The following is a 24136-nucleotide window of genomic DNA, read 5'->3' as shown; positions in this document are numbered from 1 at the left end:
CTACACCTACATGATATAAGATGAATGGGAGCTCCGGACCAGGAAGGGGGACCTCTGCTTGACCCAAGGCGCGTTTCGGTCATGCTTCGTCAGCACGAGCGAAACGCGCGAGCGAAGCACGAGCGAAACACGCGTTGGGTCAAGCAGAGGTCCCCCTTCCTGGTCCAGAGCTCCCATTCATCTTATATCATGTAGGTGTAGGTACATTGCTCAGTGTGCTATATGTACATAGGACTGCATTCTAGATTGTTGACTATTCACACTATGCATACGTGTCCATCTGTGCAAATGTATTATGCCTAGCACTTGCTTAAATAGCTTATATATATGCACTTTAGCTACACTTGGGAGTTGATTGTGACCATATTTTACTATCTGGGGGTCGCTCTGCTTTTTTGCTCTGATTCCATCCCTGTTCGAGGGTTTCTGGTATTTTAATATATTTAATTGTTTGTATGTTGTCTCTGTGTCTAAAGTAACTTCAATAAAGACTGTTTATATATATTTTTTCAATTATTTGGTCGTGACTTGTTTCTTTTTCTGGGCTTGTTATCTAGTCACTAGGACCACTAGTATATTTTGGGGTATTACTCGGTTTGCTAGTTATACATTTATTTTCATCCATTAAAGACTGTTGCCTTTGATCAACAATGGGTTAATGCTTCAAAAAAGTAAGAGGTGTCTCCCCTATACAAGTATGGGTTACCTATGGAGTCCCTGTCGTCGAGATGTGTGATGTCAATGATTTTAGTAGGTGGAAAGTTCACTGCTTTTTCCCTGTTTCCATGTCTGTGCACATTATGAACGCTATGACTAAGAGGCATTCATCTGCTCAAAGCGCAAAAGCGTTTTCTATATGTTTTTGTGCTGGGCTACATAAAGGATGCAGGATCCTTTCTCCTCAATAGCTGGATTATGTCCGCAGCCATTGAGAGGATATTCCATGCAGCGAGGGAGAAGCCCTGTTGTTTGGATGCATGCCAAACAATCAGCAAGGTGGTGAGCTGACTTTCTGTTTTTTATATGTGCCCCTCCTCACATGACCGGGCACCACGCTATGTCCAGAAGCAGCTCTTTTGCCTGGATGTATAAGCATCCGTGGCTTCTGATTGGCTTTTGGGCAGCATTTATTTTGCATAACAATTTCTGCTGCTGCGCATGACAAAGAGGTGTTGAGTGCATAAGGTGTGTACAAGCACCTGTCCCTCAGGAGAGCGCAGCTCCTGTACATGGACCACGGTGATGACATGCTCGCCACACACCGGTAAGTACCAAGCTTTCTGCCAAGGAATGTGAGATATTTCAGTGTAGGAAAGGCTCAGACAACTGCATGTAACCTGCTAAGGGGCTACACAGCACTACAACAGGCAGCGTAGACCGTATGACACCTACTGTAGTCCCACCAGTACTTAAAAACGAGAGCTTTTCAAGATGGAGTAGTGTTCTTCACATTACAGACTAGACTACAAAGATGATCTTAGTCATAGTAACACATAGTAACTTATGGGGTATGAATATTTATCATGGGTGCAAGTGAAATGAAGTAAAAGATTGCCCCCAAAAATTCACCAGTTTAATATCTGCTGCCAAGATTTTTAAAATTTTTCTCAGCTGTTTCTTAATTTTATCTGTTCCCGGGAAAGCTGGGTAAAAAAAATTAATAGGGCTGGTATTACACTTAGTACGATGGCTACAAATCAGCTTTACTTCTGTCCAGAAAGGCGAATCTGCCCAGTTATGAAGCAATGCCAGAGCAGGAACATGTATCACCACATCACAAAGCTGAGTGACAAACCGTGTGGGAACTGCAATGGCCATCATATTGCTATTCACCCAGCTTTTCCAATTTAACAGCTGAAGAGAATTTTTAACAACTTAACCAAAGAAAATAAATGAAGAACATACATACATCTATATATATATATAATTTAAAAAAAATTCAGAGTAGAGGAAAATGTTTTATCTCTGTGCTGACTTTGACAGACTTCTTGTGTGAAAGGCCCTATTTCTTATACCTTATACCTGGGTGATGGTGGTGATAGGAGGGCATTGAAGGTCAAACCTTGTATTCCCATCATGACCATAAAACAATTATCGTAAAGTTAATGCCGTAATTTCTGAAGAGAATCGTTCTTAATTTTAACATGTATTGTCAGTTTAAAGGAATTGTCTCATGAAATACTTTCATGATAAATCAGAATGATGAGGTGCCAGCAGTTGGGCTCTCACCAATTTTGAGAGTGCACCGCTCCTGTTCTTGACTCGGTCCATGGTTTCTATAGAGAGGGTGCCATAAGTGTCTGTAACTCCGATTCATTTTAAATGAGATCAAACGTACTATGTAACTATATCCAGCCACTTCTACAATTAAGTCACGGACCAGGCTGAGACAAGGAGCTTCTTATTCCTGAGATCTGTGGCGATCCAAGATGCTGGACAATCACTTTTATAATGTTATACCAGCACTGTAGTACCTACAAAAAGCAATCTGTATTTAGAAATAGTATGATCTTATAGTAACAGTCTGTTACACGATGTACAGCTGCTTCTGGAAATAGAGTATTTAATACCAAAAACTGCAAAGTGAATGCAAGATTTGTGACTTCTCCATCAGAAATCTAGATATTTGACAGAATCTCTGTTGTGTTTGCCTTTAGTTCTCACTGTTCATTATACTCTATAACGTTAACACTGTTTCCATGGGGATGTTCTGCTTCAATTGTTCTGGCCTGTGTTAATGCATAGAGAATGTTCAAGTTGACAGGTACATGGATCTGTTATTCTTTGTCTTTATCTATGTTGGGAAAAGCCACATTTGAACTCTAAGATTCCAGAACCTTCCATACTGTGTCCTCATTTTACTTTTTCTTTTTGACCCCCCTCGTGTTTATTCGCCAGCAAATTCTATATACATTTAGAGATTAGGCACAAACAAGTGGCTGGAATCCTACAGACATATAAGCTGATCCAGCAGCTAAAAGAGTTATTTTCTTTTTTCTTTTACATCTTTAGTCTTTTTTTTTTCTTTTTGTACTCATTGCCTTCTCTCTTCTGTAATATGTATATTAGAATGTAGAACTATTTTGAAATAATAATTTATTTAATTTATTTTCTTTGTTTTTCGATGTAAAAAAAAGTAATAAACAAAATGATGTTCAGTACCTGCTCATATCACAAGAACTCGAGATACTACCAATTTTACTGCTATCTGCAGTTGGAGGCCCATCACCCATTGCAGGTTGCCAAAATCAGCTCTCGGGTATATTAACAAGAGCTTTAGTTATTGAAAATGTTTCACCGTTTTTTTTTCTCTGCCCAAGCAGGACTCATAGCTCAGCTTCTCCATTATTGCACCATTGAATAAACATCATCCACCCAAGACAAAGCACTACTGTCTCAGAAAAAAAGGACAGCAAACATTAAGACATTTAAAAGACATCAGGCATTTCACCCAAAAAGGAAAAATAATGTATGCACACTGCAATATTACAGATCCATGTTGGATACATCCATACTACAATGCCTACAGTATAGACTATTGGGCATATTGTACCTTTTTATATGGGGACACACAAAAGTTTTTTCATGGCATGCCAAATTACTGATCTGTTCTCCCCTAAAAGTATTGCTTCTAGGGCAGAATACACTGTCCAACAGAGGCACTATACGATGGTACAGAGAGTGTCAACAGGTCCATAATAGGGACCCAAAGACTTAAAGAGGCTCTGTCACCAGATTTTCAACCCCCTATCTCCTAAAGCAGCAGATCGGCGCTGCAATGTAGATAACAGTAACGTTTTTTTTTTCCAAAAACGAGCATTTTTGCCCAAGTTATGACCATTTTTATATTTATGCAAATGAGCCTTTCTTAAGTACAACTTGGCATGTTTAAAGTTATGTCCAAGTGGGCGTGTATTGTGTGTGTACATCTGGGCATTTTTACATGTTTTACTAGCTGGGCGTTGTGAATGGAAGTGTATGATGCTGACGAATCAGCATCATCCACTTTGCTTCGTTACCACCCAGCTTCTGGCAGTTCAGACACACAGCGTGTCCTCGCTCATCCGACGCAATGAAGTTCCTGTGGGAGGAAGTGAGTGACGTCAAAGCGTGATCTCGCGAGGACACACTGTGTGTCTGTGCACTGCCAGAAGCTGGGTGGTAACGAAGAGAAGCGTTCCGCTGGTGTATTTTACACATCTACATGTAGTATTTTTTTTTTTAAACGGCGTGTGAACATGCCCTAAGGGAATTATTTTTTATTGACGTCTAGTTTTTATTGCAGTGCAGGGCGAAGACAGTTGTAGGTGAGAAGATTTTTATTTTTTATATTACTCATTTTATTTTTTTATTTTGCAAGTTCTGCTCGACCGTTTGGACTACGTCGTAGATACGCTGGACTACTACGATGTTGTACGGTTTTTTAAATAAAATGCTTAACGAGGGTTGTGCTTGGGAATTTTTATTTGACAAAAAATATATTTTCTTAGGGTGTATTCACACAATGCGGTTTTGCCGTGTTTTCGTCACCCTGCCCAAAACGACATAGAAAAAATTGTGGTAAAAATGCATGTGCTATTCGATGTGGTTTTCAGCCGTGCGGGAAAAATGCGGCAAAATCACCCTTAGACCCTGTTCACACAGTTTTTTGCAGCCAGAAAAAAAATCTGCCTCAGAATGCCTTCATAAATTTTGAAGCCGATTTTAGACTGCCTACACTTTTTATTCTGCTGTTTTCGTGGCAGTTTTCACCCGTGGCTATTAAGGCTGATGCAAGAACCATGGGCAAAAACGCAACGAAAAATGCCTCCGAAAAGTTTTTAACGGGAGGTCAGAGGTGGAAGCCGCAAGGAAGGAGACGCCGCTTTTTTTTCCCCACGAGTGGTCAGAAGCCACCCGGGAAAAAAACGCCTCTGCCTCCAAATGAAATCAATGCGGGTAGATTATGGCGCTGATTCCGGCTTGGTTTCCACATCAAAATCAGTGCCAGCAAGCTCTGTGTGAACAGGGAGTTATATCTCTGTTTTTTAATACTTTATTACCACCTAAGGGTATGTTCACACGAGGGCGTCCGTTACGGCTGAAATTACGGGGATGTTTCAGCCTGAAAACATCCCCGTAATTTCAGCCGTACCGGCATGTGCAGGCGCTTGAACGCCGCGTCAATTACGGCCGTAATTAGCGCTGCTATTTATTGGAGTCAATGAATAACGGCTCTAATTACGGCCAAAGAAGTGACAGGTCACTTCTTTGACGCGGGCGTCTATTTACGCGCCGTTATTTGACAGCGGCGCGTAAATTTACGCCTCGTGTGAACAGACAAACGTCTGCCCATTGCTTTCAATGGGCAGATGTTTGTCAGCGCTATTGAGGCGCTATTTTCGGCCGTAATTCGGGGCAAAAACGCCCGATTTACGTCCGTAAATAGGCCGTGTGAACATACCCTTAGTAATGGCAGTTATCTGTTTGACGACTGTTTGACTGGCTTAGTGTTAGCCAGTAAAAAGGCTAGTAAAAAGGCTAGCAGTAACCCCCAATTATTACCCTGGTAACCACCGCCACCAGGAGTATCGGGAAGAGCCGGGTATGATCCAGTACCCGACCATCTGTAATGATGGTCGGGCACCGGGTCGGGGCATAGGCTGCTATTATCAGGCTGGGAAGGGCCAAAAACTGGCCCTTCCCACCCTGGTAATACTATATTGTATCTGGCTGGTTATGAAAATTGGGGGACCCCACGTCGTTTTCATCAATTATTTATTTATTCTTTTTTTTTTTTTTTAAACGACGTGGGCACTCACATTTTCATAACCAGCCAGATACAATAAATCTGACGCAGTCTAGCATTACCAGGGTGGGAAGGGCCACTGTTTTTGGTCCTCCCAGCCTAATAATATCAGCCTGCGGCCGCCCAAGTACCCGCCTATCACTACAGATGGTTGGGTACTGGATCGTACCTGGGTCTTCCTGATACCCCTGGTGGCGGTGGGTACCGGGGTAATAATGGGGAGTTAGCTTTATTACTGGCTAACCCTAAGCCCCACCTTAGTAATGGACGTCGTCAGACAGACAATTGCCATTACTAAGGTGGTAATAAAGTATTAAAAAACAGAAACAAAAGAAAATATTTTTTGATTGAAATAAAAACTCCCCCACACAACCCTCTTTCACCATTTTATTTAAAAACAGAAAATCTACGACGTAGTCCTAACAGTGCAGTGGAACCTGCAAAAAGAAAAAAAAAATATGAAGGATTAGCGGTGCTTCTGTGCCGCTGATCATTCATAGCCGACAATCAGCTATTTTGGAGGAACAGCTCCGAGCTGCTCTGTTGTGCACCCCCCACAAACGCATACACACAAACCCCCCCCGCATGCACGCACACACACACCTTACCTGCAGTGTAACAAAGGCTCCTGTTCGTTATGTCCTATGCCCTGTAGCTGCCATATTTCATCTGTGTATGTGCTGTGAAGAGACACATACACAGATGAAATAAAACATGGCAGCCCCAGTAGTGGAAAAAAAAGTGTTACATATATTTTATTAAATAAAAACACATAAATTAATAATATAAAAAAATAATTCATGACACCTTTACTTTAAACACATGCTGAGAGTTGTACTGCAGATGTGCTAGCCCTTGGTTATAATAATATATCAAAGGAAAATGCATACATATATATATATATATATATATATATATATATATATATATATATATATATATATATATGCTGTGTTGGGTGAAAAAATTCATACTTTTTTTGCTGAGTGCTGCTTCCAGTCTCTTTTCTTGGATATATATATATATATATATATATATATATATATATATATATATATCTTGCAAGTTGGTTTCTATCTTTTTTTGAAAACTTAAACCTCTAGACAATGAACATATTCCACAACTACCATTTTCGGAGAACAAAACTATTAAGAAATAAAAGATGGAATATGCAAAAGATTGTTCACACAATTTGTAAGCAAATATTTTATGTAATTCTAGATCTAGGAAATGTCATGTACCAATAGTGATGTTTGTATGATTTATTTGTGTTGTAACACTGTCGGTATTTTGTAACATGTCTTCCCTTCCTGTAATCTGTTGTCTGTCCCCTGTTGTCAGGCGAAATCCATCCCTAGTTGCAAAACAGAATAGAAAGACTTCAGAAAGTGGGGGTGTGCTCTTCGCAACCTTTCCCTATAAGGGAAAGGGAGCAGGAGGACACTATCCATAGATGTCTATCTAGAGGGGAGGGGGAAGCAGGAGCTGCTGCTGCAGCTGCTGGAAAGATTTCTATGTTGACCCAGTGCTGGATTCTCAGCTATACTGCTCATTACTACTGTATAATCTCGTTCATGCTGCTGCAATATATTTGTGTTAGATAGACATAGGAGAGCAGCATTCTCCTCTTTTCTGTGTGCAGTGTATAGACGACATGATAATTGTTAGGCTTCACCCACTAACTACGAGAAAATTGAGAATTAGAGATAGAGCCTACAGAGGGGAAAACTGTTAAATAATGCAGAATACAAGTCATATAATGGCCAGAAATCGTGTTATTCCTCATATACACACATATGACAGCTTTTTCGGAAAATCCACCGCAAATGTTAGGTAAGTTTTTAATATACAGATTTTATATCACTGCAACAACCACTTAAACTTAGCTTAGGTGGCTTGAGGGTTAATAAAAAATATTGCTAGAAGTGGTGAGATGGTTAATAATAATATCCCTGGTTGTCAAAGGTGGTGTAATGATGGGGGTAGGGAAACAGACAAGTGAGCCCTAATCTACCCGCCACTCAGTCCCTGCCTACTTGCAACGACCCGCCCTAGGCGACGGGGTACAACTGAGCGACGGTCCCTACGCTCAGTAAGTGCATGACAGACAAACAGACAAGGGTACACAAAGCTAAGGGAAATGGGGCAGTTGCCCACGGCAACACCGTGAGCAACAAGAGTGGTGAACGAGCCGAGTCAAACCAGGAGTGAACGAGGTACCAAACGCAGAGCAGGAGAGTAGTGAACAAGCCGAGTCAAACCAGGAGTGTACGAGGTACCAAACGCAGAGCAGGAGAGTAGTCAGTAAGCCGGGGTCAGTATGAAGCAGGGTCAAATAGTTCAGAAGCTGCAGCAGGGCCAGGAAAACAAACAAGAAGAATCACAAGCAAGGAGGAACAGGAAAGGCAGGTATAAATAGACAGAGGGTGGGAGCTAGCTCCGTCTGGCCAGGCTGTGATAGGCTCTCCCACTCCTAAGCCTGCCATCCTGAGTGGTGGAAGATGGAGTCAGTCTCACAGACATAGAAGCAGGTGCAGACTGATTACCTATGGGCGTAGACACAGAAGCTGTGCCTGGCAGATCCTTTACAGGTGGCTTAGTAATTCATACAATTTTTTTGGTTGGTCTATATTGGTTAAGGCCTTAATGGTAATAAGCCTGAGGTGTATGCTGGTGACTGGGCTAAGGGCAGCATCCTTGGAACTCCAAGATCGTGAACAGGTTAATGTGGACATGTCTGGTGGTATATGGTAGAAGGTTAATATTAGCACTCCTTGTGGTCTAGGGTAGTGAAGGAGTTAGTACAAGTCTCTTGTGGTTCAGGTGCGGAAGGGTTTTACTCAAACCTGGTGTCCTGTGGTTTGCTCACCTCCCAGGCTGCAATGTCTTCACTTCTTACAGGAAGCTGAAAGCAATAAGGTACATTTACCAAGACGAGTGTTTCATACACCAGTCTTGGCTATCTGCTCTGCTGAGGTAAGATGTGACAGATTTATTAAGAGGCGCACACCTCCTAATAAATCTGTTGCGACTCTTTGGAAGCTTTGCGCCACAATTGGGGAGCAAAGACCGTGTCTGTGCCACAATTCTTGCGCAACGACCACGGATGTGCGGCATCCACCCCCATCAGACATAAAATAAAAAATGGATGCTCACCTCACCGCTCTTTTTCTCTTCAACTAGGACCTGGCCTAAATTATAATAAACTTGCCTGGCAGTGGTTGAACCGTCCCTTTGTGTAGGTCACGGCTCTTTTTAAAAAGTGGAGAGGGCGGCGTAAAACACTAATTATGACTTTTGAGCCATTCATTGTTCACAGGGATCAGTGCAAGGGATAGGGAGATCTGAGTGGCTGTGATTTAACACTCACACAGTTGTCACTGTGATTTGATAGAGCGCTTAATGAGCACTCTCCTCCATAGCTAACAAATAAGGAAATGGTCTAACCAAAATATTATTTCCTAATTGTCTTACATTGATTACACTACCCTGCATCGTCACACAGATGTACTGCTGGATTCACTTCGCTACTAGGCCCCCCATGAAAGTCCTGTCAGTATGGAATGGGCGGACCTGCATAAGCCCCTGTATATCAGTCTTTCTGAACACGTGTTATTCTAAGGCATTAAAGTGTCCCTCTAATGTTACTCTACTGCCCGATCTGACATCGGGCGTGGAGAGCCGTAACTGCATGGGGGGACAGTACAGTTGCCGAGGCAACCATACGACGCACAGCTAGTATCGTGCACAGTTCCTATTATAATTAATAAGACCTCTTGCATGATATTCACTGGGTGTCGTAGGGTTTCCTCGGGAACTATATCACCCAGTAAACAGTTTTGACTCCCTATGCCCGATGTCAAATCGGACAGGAGCGTAACAGTCAAGGGACACTTTAATCATTTATCATTTAGATCTAAATGATAACTGCCAAATGTTATTAAAAAAAAATATCAACAATTAACAACAGATATATCATTTACAAAATGGGTTGGTAATGCTTCTCCCATCAACACCAGCAACAAAAATTTAATCTTGCAAACTTAGATCATAAAAAGGGCATTCAAATGATACCAGATGATGTATTTTCTCCTGTACTTTATCCAATTTCTGCCATAGACAGATTGATAGATTAGTATACCTGCTGCACACATGGTATTCTATAGAAAGTATAAAGTGATTATCATTCAGATATGAGCAATTCCAAGATAATGTGATAATTGCCCTGTATAAATAAGCAAATTACTATGAAAATGTAAATGATCTTTCATGAATACTTGGAAATCTGTTGTTCTTCTCATTAGGTGTCTTAGTAAAAGGGATATTATTGCCACACGGTGACCACTTATTGCAGATTGCTTCTTGTCAACAAACCATTAAAACGGTTTTCTGAGAATTTATATATATATATATATATATATATATATATATATATTATTTTTTTTATATATATTTAAGCCCCAAATGTAAAAACAACAAACTTTCCCCTAAAATTACCTACTACCACTGCCCTGTGTACCCTGCAGCTCCATGTGACCCTCCATGAGCACTAATGTTTTGTGACAACATGTCAAGTGACTGTGGCAGTGATGTGCCGTCCATAGTGACGTCATACTACGGTCAGCATTTAGAGGGATGCAGGATCTGGTGGGGCCCCAGAAGGTAATTGGTAAGATAATTATTGCTAAAGCCAAACAAAAAATAAATAAATTCTCGCAAAATAATATTTGTTAAAAAGTGGATAGCATAGCTGTGATACTGTAATTTTCTTATAAAAATACCTTTGAATACAAGCAGGATAGAATAGTTATGGTAATTGTGTTTTCAAGAACAACCACAGTCACCTTAACAATTGCTAATGTAGAACTTTTTTTCTTTTTCGTAAAGGCAACATCTGGTACTTTTTGGAATAATACAAATATTTCTAATAGAAGAACCTAATGGTGACCCCATGCTGTTTCTGATCCCAGCACACTGTTTAGGGACAATGACCTGTTTACAGTTCAAAGAAAACTCTAGTACATGCAAAGTTTTGGATTGAGACCACGACACAGGGGTATTATGTTTGGCTCAGAAAGACAAATATTTCCATAAAAGCAACGTTCAAAATGCATTCTGTCATCACTTGCACAAGATGTGATATAAGAGCCTTCTGTACATCCAGATTATTTATTCTGGACACTTATCTGTTACCTATTCTAGGCTTTTATAAATTATGCTGGATTTTGTGGGGAGCTGGATAATATAGTAATCCCAATACTATAAACTCCCAGTGTACTGCCATCTTTGTAACAAACAAAAAAAAGTACACTTATATAGTTAGTACTAATGTAACTTCTACATAAAGGGACACTCTTTGTGTAGTGTAGGTCATACCACCGATTTCCGAATGTTGTGAGGTTATACAGGCCCAGTACAAAAAGTGAAAGCTTTGGCGCTGGTGTGGGCACTAAAGAGCAAGTTTATAGGCCTACGCACCTGCTGGTTCCCCTAACCCACTGCCCCCCACAGACACTAGTATCAAAATGAAGTTAATTTCATGCTAATTGGAAATTGGGTGTGGATTAAAGGAGATTACCTTAGCGTCACGAAAGTACAACAGGTGAACAAATGGGTAAATTCTATTTATAATTAGTAAATGAACAATAAAAACGGATCTTGCGAGGTCACGCTGTGCGAGTAAGTCCCACAGTAACTTTACCGAAGTGTCGGGAGTGTGAATAGACATCGCATACTGGCTGGAGGCAATGTCTATTCACTCTCAAGACACTTCGGTAAAGTTAATATGTGAGTAAGTGACAGCACAGCGTGATCTCGCGAGATCACGCTGTGCTGTGAGTACAGATGGCCATGAATGAAAAGAAGTGTATGATGCTGGTTGGTCACTGATTGGTCAGCGTCATACACTTGTATTTACAACGCCCACTTGGACAAAAGTTAAAATTGCTCATAACGTGCTCAAAAATGATTGTTTTTCAAAATAAAAAGCACTGTTGTTATCTACATTACAGCGCCAATCACATTATGTAGGAGATAGGGCACTTATAATCTGGTGACAGAGCCTCTTTGAGTATATCTATATATGTTTGAGCGTGTTTTTATGTGTATGTTTATGTCGCATCCAAACTTTTAATGGTTCAAAAATTGTAATAATATGAAACCTTAGTGATCCACAGGATGATAGATTATATACATTTTTACGGTACAAATAATATGTACAACTTTTATGATTCTATGACTTACTAAAATCTAAAAATATTCAAATACATTTTATGTGGAAGGATACTGTGCACACCACTGATCTCAATGCAGAAATATATTGGAGAATACAGAAGCATATATCTATGATCCATAGTCTAGACTCTATTATTGACACTTTCTGCTCTCCTGGTCATAGCCAGTCACCTCTCTTGACTTTTTAAGCCTTTGTTTACATCCATATGTCAGAGGTAGACGGGTGTATTCCCTGACATAAATCTCCGACATATGCCACTGTATAGCCATTGGCAGTGGCCCACTGTATAGGAACGTGCAGCAGACTATGCTTTCCTAAAGAGTAAAATAAAAAGGTTTGCTGGCGCAAACCACCGTCACGGAGGCCACAATGACTCTCTTTTGGCCTCCGTCGTGTGAATAGGGGCCTATGGCTACATTTGACTTATGTGCTGGAAAATTAGATGATGCATGCATCAAACGTGTTCACATTACGAGATGTGAAAATAGCCTAAGAATAAACATTTGCAATAGTTTCAAAAAATTCAATAGGGAATAGTTTACAATTCCTGTTTTTCAGATGGCTTCAAGTGACAGACAAAATGAGGAGGTTGCCAATAATTTACAGCCTGGGGACCTGATTGAAATATTTCGCCCAGCATACCAGCACTGGGCCCTGTATCTTGGTGATGGTTATGTCATTAATGTTGCACCAATGGGTATGTACGTAGAAGACACTTTTCTGTTTTTCTCTGCTCTTGTTTAAATAGTAAAACTATATGATATACCATATTTTTTGGACTATAAAACGCAGTTTCTATCTTAGAATCTGTGCTGTAATCTTTTTGCTGCGTCTTATGTCCTTAAGGCAAACAGCTGCCGGTGTATGAAGAAGCTAGAGCAAGGTCCTTGCATTGCAATGTAATGGAAACAGCATGTCCTGTGCTGTATGTAAAAAAAATCTCTGGGTTATCTGCTCACTGAACAGTCACATCTGTGAGTTCTGTCATCTCACTGTTCAGTGAGCAAATAACCAAGACATTTGTACACACAGCACAGTAAGTCAGTGTAGGTCCTGATCTGCAAGGACCTGCTAGCCACGCCCCCTCCTATGTACAGAGCAGCAAAAAGAGCATTAGCCTCTCCATATCTCTGATGTCTGGTGAGTTCAGGGGAGGGTGAGAGCACTCTTTATTTCTGTGTGTGGCATTGTATTGGGGAACTGTGGTACCCTATTATTTCAATATTACCCAGGAAATGTACATTTTAAGGCAAAACCTTTCTTTCCTCCTATTTTAAAGTACAATCTTATAGTCCGAAAAATACGGTATGCAGAAAAATGTTACCAAGTGAAATTCCTAACCCTTAAAATCCACGTTAGGAAATGACAATATGGTTTACCTAGTGATTCAATGTACCTCCCTGATAATTCAGTGGATAAAAGTGTATCTTTAGTGATCATGTGGTTTGGTGAGAGATTAAAGGAACACTCTGGTAAATGTTTTTATCTTTTTCATTTGGAAGTACACCAAGTAAAAGGTAGGGCCTGTAATCCTTTTACCTTGCGTTTTAATTCCAAACTATCCTCTATATTCCGGGCTGCCATTTTGTCATATGAACCACATTGTGTCTGCCCAAATCCTACAGCATCCTATGAAATCACAGTACTATATCCTGCATCCAGCACACCATCAGGCCTGGATGTAATTTCTTGGGGTCAGCTCACATGAGGTTTTTGTCGCTAATTTTAACTCAGAAACGTCCTAGGAATCAGCGTCAAAGAACTGCCGAAAATTGATTGGGCGGCTATTGGCTGCTCGAGAGAGAAAAAAAAGTGTCATGTCCTTTCTTTCCACGGTTTCCACCTCTGACCTCCCATTAAAATCAAAGTTTTTTTGCAATGGCCGCAAATGAAGAACTCTGCAAAAAAAAGGCTGAAAAATATGTGCAGGCAGTTTAAAATCTGCCTCAAAATTCCTGAAGGAATTCTGAGGCAGATTTTTTCTGCCTGCAAAAAACTACGTGTTAACAAGACCTTATTTTGTTTTGTATCTAAGTGCTCTTGATGAGGCATGGAAAATCTAATCATAGAGAGAGCAGTAACATATTGAAATTAATGCTGGAACCAAAGCTGAGCGTTATTCTTGTATTAAGCAAATGTTTGGAAGGAATAAAGTGTAATTAGCCTATGGGGCAGTGTTTTAAAGGGCAAAAATAAACGGTCAGCGAGAGGGAGAGAATTATCTTCTTGCTTTTGTCAGCCCTACTCTATAAGACTTGTTTGTCCCTTCTCCTCTATTATTAGGGCTACAAAGAATGATGAATGGTAGTTAGAGATGAGCAAATTGACTCTACATGAATCAAATTCATTCAGAATTCCCCAAAGGTTTTGGATTTTCGCAAAACCAAAACATTTTGGATTTGTCCCGTACGAATCACTCAAAATGGCAGCTGCCGTTTTACAGATCAAAATAAGACAGAAAATAGGAATTACATGAACTTGGATGGCAGCCCGGCGGGCCTCCCCATAGGGCCTTGCAGGCAGCCCTCCTTCTAGCACAGCCAATCATGAGATGTATAGGTGTGAGTCACTGATGACTCAATGGATGACAGTCATATGAGTCATAGCCATTACAAACCGCCTAAGCAGGAAATGCTGCTGCACATAGATAGTGGATTAGTGTCAATGAGTTTGTTTCATAGCAAAGAGAATAGTTAGATATACAAAATTCGATAGATAGATTTTAGAGAGAGATAGGAGTCAGTATTAGTATGTTAGTTAGGCAGGCACAGGCAGCCATTGCTATTAGTGAGTGTTGCTGCAGCTATACAATTCTTACATTAATTTGTGAATCACCAATCTCTATCACATAATTCACAAATTCACTGCAATAATAATAATAATCGACACTACCAAAAATGAATAGTGGCACCAAAAATTAGCGTATTGTTCTGCATCATGCATTTATACGGCGCCGTTTTACTTAAGTCTATGTCCAAGTGACAATTAGTTTTTTCTTCCGATACCACCGTGTTTGTATACAAAACACAAGCAGGCATCTACCCCCAAAAAGAGATAATTTTTAAACCGTTTTTTAATTTTAAAAAAGCACAAAAAATTTGACAGTGCTATGTGTTTTGAAACAGGCTGTTTGTTACCACCGGCTACCCTCAGTTTACCCATAGCCATATACGTTGCTGTCACTTTGACATTACTAATTCTATCTTGAAGTTAAAGAGCTTGAAAAGGGGTTGGATACAGTCCTAGAACCTCAGAGTGTCATACACGACTTTTCAGGGCAATTGGGGGACTTTCGATTTGCAATGAATTTATTGGGACCAAAATCAAATCTCATGGCCGATTCTACTGAATTGAACCTGAAACGGATTTCAGAAAATTCGCTCATCCCTAATGGTTGTCCCTATTGAAATTTGATTTTAAGGTTTGAAGGTACCACTTCAAATATATTTTAAATGAAGTACTCTTTCATTGACAGAGGAAAACACAGCTGCTTCATTTTCTAGCGCAAAGTCTGTCTTCAGCAGAAAAGCTCTTGTAAAGATGCAGCTCCTCAAAGAAGTTGTGGGAAACGATACTTACAAAGTGAACAATAAGTATGATGATACGTACGCTCCACTCCCAGCAGAAGAAATTATTCAGCGGGCAGAGATTCTTATTGGACAGGAAATATGCTATGACCTTCTAGGAAATAACTGTGAACATTTTGTCACCCTGCTTCGTTATGGAGAAGGTGTATCTGATCAGGTAATGTGCTGTCATCTTGTTTATGACATCTTTGCTATATGTCTGAAATATACTATGAATTCTCTAGCAAATCAATTCATGTAATTTACATATATGAATTAGCAGAGGCGTAGCTGGGTTCTCCAGCACCCGGGGCAAAGATTCAGTTTGGCGCCCCACCACCAACCTCTTTCCCGACATCTCCTTCCCCCTCGCCGTGTTTGTTTTCTCTACCAATCGACGTGTCATTTCTTTTTATGTAACTCGAGCATAAAGTTATTTGTACATTTCACAAGCAATATGGTTCTATACACAACACCAGAACCAAGCTCACTACATATATACAGCCCCAGAACAAATACAGCTCAATTTAGTGCAACCCCTGCTGTATAGGTGTGTACGGCGTAAAACTACAGCTCCCAGCATGGCCCGAACAATGGTAAGGATATGCTGGGAGATGCCGTTTCACAAAAAATAAATCCTATCATAATCACACCACCCATCATCTCGCTGCAGATCGTACAGTGACTACAGTGCTGATTAGAGGCAGAATAAACATTTACATTAAGTGACTCACCGGTGACGTCTCAGATTCTAGTTCTTTTTCTCCATTTGGTCCAGACCTCTATGATGACTTCTCCCGGTCACAAACCATTTCTGCAGTTTGCCGCTCACATGTCTTCAGCTTCTCACTTTTCTAACATTTCTGCACCTATAAATAAATATAAAGTTATCATTATACCACACACTACGCCCCTAAGGCTTGGTTCACACGACCTATTTTCAGGTGTAAACGAGGCGTATTATGCCTCGTTTTACACCTGAAAATAGGGCTACAATACGTCGGCAAACATCTGCCCATTCATTTGAATGGGTTTGCCGACATATTGTGCAGACGACCTATAATTTACGCATCGTCGTTTGACAGCTGTCAAACGACAACACGTAAATGGACTGCCTCGGCAAAGAAGTGCAGGGCACTTCTTTGCCACGTAATTTGAGCTGTTCTTCATTGAACTCAATGAAGCACAGCTCAAGATTTACGAGCGTCTCAGACGGCTCGCAAAATGCGAGGAGGAGCATTTACGTGTGAAACGAGGCAGCTGTTAACAGTCTGTCTTTTCACACGTAAATGCCTCTCATCGTGTGAACATACCCTAAACATAATAGCGCCATACACTGCACCTCTAATTATAATAGCACCATACACCGTGTCCCACACACACACTATGCCCCCTGTAGATAGTGCCTGCCATAGAGCCCCCTGTAGATAGTGCCTGCCATAGAGCCCCTGTAGATAGTGCCCCCATATAGACCACCCCTGTATATAGTGTCCCACAAATAACTCCCCCTATAGTGCTCTACAGATAGCCCACCCCTGTATATAGCCCCCTGTAGATATAGCCCACCCCTGTATATAGAGCTCTACAGATAGCCCAACCATGTATGTAGCCCCCCTGTAGATATAGCCCACCCCTGTATATAGTGCTCCACATATAGCCCACCCCTGTATATAGTGTTTCACAGATAGCCCACCCCTGTATATAGCCCCCCGTTGTACATATAGTCCACCCCTGTATATGGTGCTCTATAGACAGCCCACTCCAGTATATAGCCCCCCTGTAGATATAGTCCCCCTGTATATAGCCCCCTGTAGATATAGTCCCCCTGTAGATATAGTCCCCATGTATATAGCCCAGCAGATATAGTCCCCCTGTATATAGCCCAGCCCTGTAGATATAGTCCCCCTCTATATAGCCCCCCTGTAGATATAGTCCCCCTGTATATAGCCCAGCAGATATAGTCCCCCTGTATATAGCCCACCCCTGTAGATATAGTCCCCCTGTATATAGCCCCCCTGTAGATATAGTCCCCCTGTATATAGCCCCCTGTAGATATAGTCTCCCTGTATATAGCCCCACTGTAGATATAGTCCCCCTGTATATAGCCCAGCAGATATAGTCCCCCTGTATATAGCCCAGCCCTGTAGATATAGTCCCCCTGTATATAGCCCAGCCCTGTAGATATAGCCCCCTGTAGATATAGCCCCCCTGTAGATATAGTCCCCCTGTAGATATAGCCCCCATGTAAATATAGCCCCCGCCTGTAGATATAGTCCCCCTGTAGATACAGACACACTTCTATTACAATTTAAAAAAAATAAAAAAAATTCAAACTCACCTTATTCTCGCTCCCACGCCGTCCGGCAGCCATGGAGACCTGCTCTCTTCTGCGCAGGTCTCCTGGGGGTTGAACGCGGCGTCTATGAAAGGCGCTGATTGGCTGGGCAGGATGACTTTCCCTGCCAGTCAGTCAGCGCCTTTCATCGATGGAAGCGTCACTGGTACAAAAGGTACCAGTCGCTTCATTCGTGGAGAGGCGCTGAATGGCTGGGCACGGAATGTGCCCGGTCATTCATTGCTTCTAATTGTACCTGTGTCCTTGCGACACAGGTACAATTATAGTGCAGGAGGAGGGGGCGTTGGCGCCCCCCTCTGAACTGCGCCTGGGGCACATGCCCCGCTTGCCCCCCCCTAGCTACGCCCCTGGAATTAGACCTGCCTTCACACCTGGTTTTGGCTAAAAAAAAAAAATGGATGCAAGATACAGCTCAAACACGCAAGTGTATATGGGGCCTTAGTAAAATTAGACACACTGCTGATATTGCAAAATTAGGGGCATTCCAAAGTACCTTTAGTAACTGAATTACAAACTATTTTCTTTATGATACTGAAAATAAAAAAAACATAAGGAATAAATATACACTGGTGGTTTTTGTGAGCTTGGACTTCAATTGAGTGTTAGAATGAGGCTGGGTTCACACGACCATGTTACATCCGTAAAGTACGGAACGTATTTCGGCCGGAAGACCCGGACCGAACACAGTGCAGGGAGCCGGGCTCCAAGCATCATAGTGATGTACGATGCTAGGAGTCCCTGCCTCGCTGCAGGACAACTGTCCCGTACTGTAATCATGATTACAGTACGGGACAGTAGTTCCACGCAGAGGCAGGGACTCCTAGCGTCGTACATCACTATGATGCAAGGAGCCCGGCTCCCTGCACTGTGTTCGGTCCGGGTCTTACGGCCGAAATACGTTCCGTACATTACGGACGTAACATGGTCGTGTGAACCCAGCCTAAAGGAGCATGTGAGACATGCAGATTTTGTGGCAGATTTGCTGTGATCACATCTGTAGCATAAAGTTACGCCCTTATAGCAGTAAGACCCTTAATTACGGATTAATTCTAAATTTGTTTGCATGGGGCCTTAGCCATTTCCATCTCAGTACTGACATGTAAGAAATTAGAGACCCGTAAGAGAGGCTGCCCAGCCCACAATTCCAGCCTAACTCGAAATGGGCATTTTTATTGCTAGTAAAAGTAAATACCATGCACCATTTGACAACAGATGAACAAAGTGTTTGTTTGTTTTTTAACCTGTTCCTTATTGCAGTCAGTGAAGAAAAAACAGGTCTCTTTTTATTTTGGGCTCCTTACACCATATTGAAATAAAAATGTACTGTTTGTCATCATTTATCCCACCTGTTTGGATCTGTGGTATAGAAAAAAAACCATCACCCAAACAAAGACAAATGTGAACCAAGCCTTACTTCACATTTCTCAACCATAGCAATATTTATATAAGCAGCACTTATAATACACCATCATTGTGCTTATGTTCACCATTGCCAGACCTAACCAGTTAGTATAAAAATATAATGGTTACAGTCCAATATATATATATAATATGTTCTTACTTGCACATTTGTTTTTGTTTTTCTCAGGCCAATAGAGCTATAAGCGCCATTGGGTTTGTAACTGCAGCTGCTGGAGCTTTCTCACTTCTTGGTATTTTTCAAAATAAATCTAGACAAGGACAATATTGACATAGAAGAAAGCAACTGAAACAAGGAACAAAGGACAATAAAAACAACAAAGAACACTGATATTTAATTTGTTCAAAATATTTGATATACATCATTCTTCTCACTTTTGTACAGCTGGAAAGCACAATTATCACTTATGTTTTAATTTTGATGCATGCACTGTGGTTTGTTCATTGCTTTACCTTTTTTTGATGATCCGACAAGTTGAAATTACATTAGGGTTTTACTTCACTGTCAATGGAGACGTTAAATCCTTTTAGGAAAAAAAGGAGTGCATCATTTTTAGGACAATTGCCCTTCAATTATTTACTGAATTTGCAGTTCCTTCGGAGAGGAGGAACCACATTTAAAGTGCACCTAATGCTTCTTTTCTACCTCTATCTATCACATATATAGGAGCAGCAGCAACATGGAGGACATTATACAGCAGTAATTAGTAGTGTAGCTGTGAATCCAGCACTGGGGTGAGATATAACACTAAGGGTATGTGCACACACTAACTGCATTTACGTCTGAAATTACGGAGCTGTTTTCAGGAGAAAACAGCTCCGTCATTTCAGACGTAATTGCTCGTACTCGCATTTTGCGAGGCGTCTTTGACGGCCGTAATTGTGAGCTGTTCTTCATTGGAATCAATGAAATATGGCTCAAATTACATCCAAAAAAGTGTCCTGCACTTCTTTGACATAGCTGTTATTTTACGCGTCGTCATTTGACAGCTGTCAAACGACGACGCGTAAATTACAGGTCGTCGGCACAGTGCGTTGGCAAACCCATTCAAATGAATGGGCAGGTGTTTGCCGAGGTATTGGAGCTGTATTTTCAGGCGTAAATCGAGGCATAATACGCCTCGTTTACGCCTGAAAATAGGTAGTGTGATCCCAGCCTAAGAATTCATTCCGACAAGAGTGTTATACAGACACATGTATTTCAATGGGGCCATTCATACGGCGGTTGTTTCAACGGAGCGTGTAAAGGGTCTGTGGAAAAATAGGACTTGTCCTATTTTCTAGCATTTTGACGCATCCATCCATGGACTATGAAGGATCCGTGATAACGCGTCCCGCACGGGTGCATCTCGAACGTGAAAAAAGTCAGTTTTTTTACGTCCAAGGTTGCACACGCTCGTGAATGTTGCCTTACTGGGAAGCTGTGTCTGTGTGTTTCTCTCTGCCTCTCTCACTACTCCTGCTCCCTCCTCCCCTCTTCATAGACTTCTATGAACATCTGATACCTGATCCCTCAGTGTGCTCATAGTCTGTCTTGTCTTGAGGAGTTGGATTTAACAGTAAACTCAGAGGGAGTGAACAGTTATGAGGGGGGAATGAGTGTGATAAATAGAGAAAGAGGCATTTTTCTGCAATAAGAAAAAGTTTCCTAAATTCGCCTGTACTATTGATTTATGCAAAGTTTGTTGAAAAGTTTGTGACATTTAGAAAGGGCAATGAGAACAATCTCAGCTTGACCACTCTTGCAATAACTAGTGGAGGCATGGGCAACTCTATGTTACATACACCTGTATTCCCACCAGCTCATTCTAAAAAAAATATCTGTATAATTTGAAAGGTTTTGTATTAAGCCCTAATGATCAACTTGAATGTTTATATACAAACTGTGTGATTAGTAAATTGACCTTTTTATTAACCTCCAGTGAAGTCTTTTGACATGGGATAATAGGGGATTCGGAGTCCATAGACAACGTGCCCAATTGTAGACCCCCTTGTGCCAGGCAAGAGCAGAGAGCCACTACAAATAGCATCTCCGACTCTTCCATGTTTTACACAGATTGCCAATTGATTTGAACAGTAATGCACAAGTCATTTCCTACTGGAGGAACTCTCTTACAATCAGTTTATCGTCGTCTGACCCTTTAACAAAAAGAATGTCACAATCGGACAACCCCTTTATTGGTTCAGAAACACTGTACACATCATCAATACTGTACCATACTGTCTTACAATAATTTAGCCACATGGTAATGCTTAAATTGCATTGAGTTAGCCTCTTCCATTTATTGTGTTGTTTTGAATTGTAATCAGATCAACGGTTACTAACTCATAATTCACTTTCTGAGTCCAATACACTTTTTCTACACAATGCACTTTTTTTAATTTGACGTTAAAAGTATTATGACAACAAGGAAAATATTGAAATGTTAAAGAGAGGTTATACAAAGCACTTAGACCATTGAACATAATAGGAAAACATCAAAATCGTACAGTATCGGCCAATCTTTTGTATGCATTCCTGATCATAAAACTCTTGTGATTAAAGCTGACCAAACACATAACAGCGCGACAGTAAACGGCTCATTCAACCAACAGCTATCTCCCTCCTGTACAAACATGTTTATTTCAAAGGGCAGAGGAAAACAAAGCTCTGAGAGAACAAAGGATTAGACATGTATGGCCCTGTTCACATCAGCGTTGCCCTTCCGTTGAGGGGTTCCATCGGAGGTTCCGTCAGGTTAACCCCTTAACGGAAAGGCAAATGGTAACCTTAGCTTCCGTTTGCATCACCATTGATCTCAATGGTGATGGAAACTTTGCTAATGGTTTGGCCATTGTTTTGACGGAATGAATAGCGCAGTCGGAAACCTCTGAAAGAAACTCTCAATGGAAGGGCAACGCTGATGTGAACAGGCCCTTTATCCCCTTGAACAGCCAATTTTCGTTTTTTCATTTTCGTTTTTTCCCGCCTTCCAATAGCCATAACTTTTTTTATATTTCTATCAAAATGTACCATACATTTAATGTACCATATAATGTACTGAAAACTGAAAGAAAATTCTTTGCAGGGTGAAATGGGGAAAAAAACAGCAATTCCACCATTGTTTTTTGAGTTTACTTTTTACAGCATTCACCATGTGGCAAACACTACCTTAACTTTATTCTAAATTTCGATACGATTACGGCTCAGACAGGCCGTCGGAGGGGGCCGCCCCTCTCTCTAACGGCTTAGATGCTGCGGTCACTATTAGCCGCGGTATCTAGGTGGTTAAATGGTCAGGCCGTTAAAGTTAGGTATTGGCTGTATGTTACAGCTGACACGGACTATGGAGTGGGCTCAGCTCATGAGCCCGCTCTATACGTCCCCCGAGCGGCTGTCATGTACAGTTATGTGACGTGTCGATAAGGGGTTAAAGGCTATGGAAACCTTTGACATGGAATAGTAATTTTTATATATGTTAGTGCTTACCTTGCATTAAAAAAGCACTAAGCTTCAGGCTGCAATCTTTATTCCTTCATTCATTTTCAAACCCCCTGTAACGCTCCTAGTTTCAGGCTTTTCATCCTATGGGAATATCCCTCCAGTGGCGTAGCTATAGGGGCAGTGGCGAATTAAGTAGACCATAGGCCCTGGGCTGTTCCACAAATTTGGGCCCCCCTTCCCCACCGCCGCTCTGCCGTGTCTATAGTGAACACCACGTTTTTGTGCCAGCATTGACAAATGAGTGTTACGATTCCTCTTGTCAAAGGGCTGTGTCCCTACATACTGACTGTCTCCAACCATCGCTGACAGTATAACACTGTAGGGATACATCCTCTTGACAATGGGAATGGTAACGCTCATTTGTCTATTAGTCCTGGGTACACAAAGACTTTATGTGGAATACAAGGATTTCCTACAACAGACATGTCAGGAGAGATCCCCTATAGATCCAGTGACTCACAAGTGATGTCTTCTCTGATGGGAGTCGTTCTCTTTTCTTCTCCATCTGACACAGACCAGTATGGCGACTGCTCCTGATGAGACATCTTTGCTCTTCGCTTCTGCAGCCATTTTCAGCTTCTATAGAAACACAAAAATTGAAACTCCAAGGACCAGTACCATTCATTAAAGGGACAACCACTTTTACTCAGACGAATAAATGAGAATGCATACAGAGCCCAGACCTTCTAAACTATTGCTGTCTCCAGTCCAGACCCCTCTACGCAAATACAGCCCCAGAACAAGCACCCTAAACACAGACCACAGAACAAGCACCCTAAATACAGACCTCAGACCAGGCCCCCTAAATACAGACCCCATAAACTAATATAGACACCAGACCCCTAAATACAGACTCCAGACCTGACATTCTAAACTAATACAGACCCCAGACCAGGCCCCCCTAAATACAGACCCCATATACTAATACAGACCCCAGACCAGACACCTAAATACAGATCCCATAACTGACTCTCTAAACTAATACAGAATCCAGACCAGACCCCCTAAATAAAGACCCCCATACACTAATACAGAGCCCAGACCAGACCCCCTAAATATACAGACCTCAGACCAAGCCCCCTAAATATAGAGACCCCAGACCAGACCCCTAAATACAGACCCCAGACCCCTAAATATACAGAACCCAGACCTCCTAAATACAGACACCAGACCCCTAAATACAGACCCCAGACCCCCTAAATATACAGAACCCAGACCTCCTAAATAGACCCCAGACCAGACCCCAGAGAAGACCCCTAAATACAGACCCCTTAAACTAATACAGAAC

General features: G+C 41.4%; 1 protein-coding gene across 3 annotated transcripts; it reads left to right on the top strand.

Annotated features, from left to right (window-relative positions):
* The first annotated feature begins 881 nt into the window (after positions 1–881).
* Positions 882–22947, top strand: PLAAT1 (phospholipase A and acyltransferase 1). Of its 3 annotated transcripts, none has more exons than XM_075861762.1 (4): positions 882–1264; positions 12582–12720; positions 15499–15767; positions 19534–22947. In XM_075861762.1, the coding sequence occupies exons 2-4, from the start codon at positions 12582–12584 to the stop codon at positions 19633–19635; spliced, it is 510 nt and encodes a 169-aa protein (XP_075717877.1). In that variant the 5' UTR covers positions 882–1264; the 3' UTR covers positions 19636–22947. The 3 variants fall into 3 exon arrangements, with proteins under 3 accessions (XP_075717877.1, XP_075717878.1, XP_075717879.1); XM_075861763.1 differs by having other exon boundaries at positions 12561–12720; XM_075861764.1 differs by lacking the exon at positions 882–1264 and adding an exon at positions 2696–2764.
* The last annotated feature ends 1189 nt before the right edge of the window (positions 22948–24136 follow it).

The sequence above is a fragment of the Rhinoderma darwinii genome, chromosome 4 (genome assembly GCF_050947455.1).
Source record: "Rhinoderma darwinii isolate aRhiDar2 chromosome 4, aRhiDar2.hap1, whole genome shotgun sequence".
Taxonomy (NCBI): Eukaryota; Metazoa; Chordata; class Amphibia; order Anura; family Rhinodermatidae; genus Rhinoderma; species Rhinoderma darwinii.
This window is presented reverse-complemented; position numbering and strand designations above follow the sequence as displayed.

Coding starts and splice junctions, on each gene's coding strand:
- PLAAT1 (XM_075861762.1), top strand. CDS start 12,582: ATGGCTTCAAGTGACAGACAAAATGAGGAGGTTGCCAATAATTTACAG. Junction 12,721..15,498: donor CATTAATGTTGCACCAATGG/GTATGTACGTAG, acceptor TTTCATTGACAG/AGGAAAACACAGCTGCTTCA. Junction 15,768..19,533: donor GAGAAGGTGTATCTGATCAG/GTAATGTGCTGT, acceptor TGTTTTTCTCAG/GCCAATAGAGCTATAAGCGC.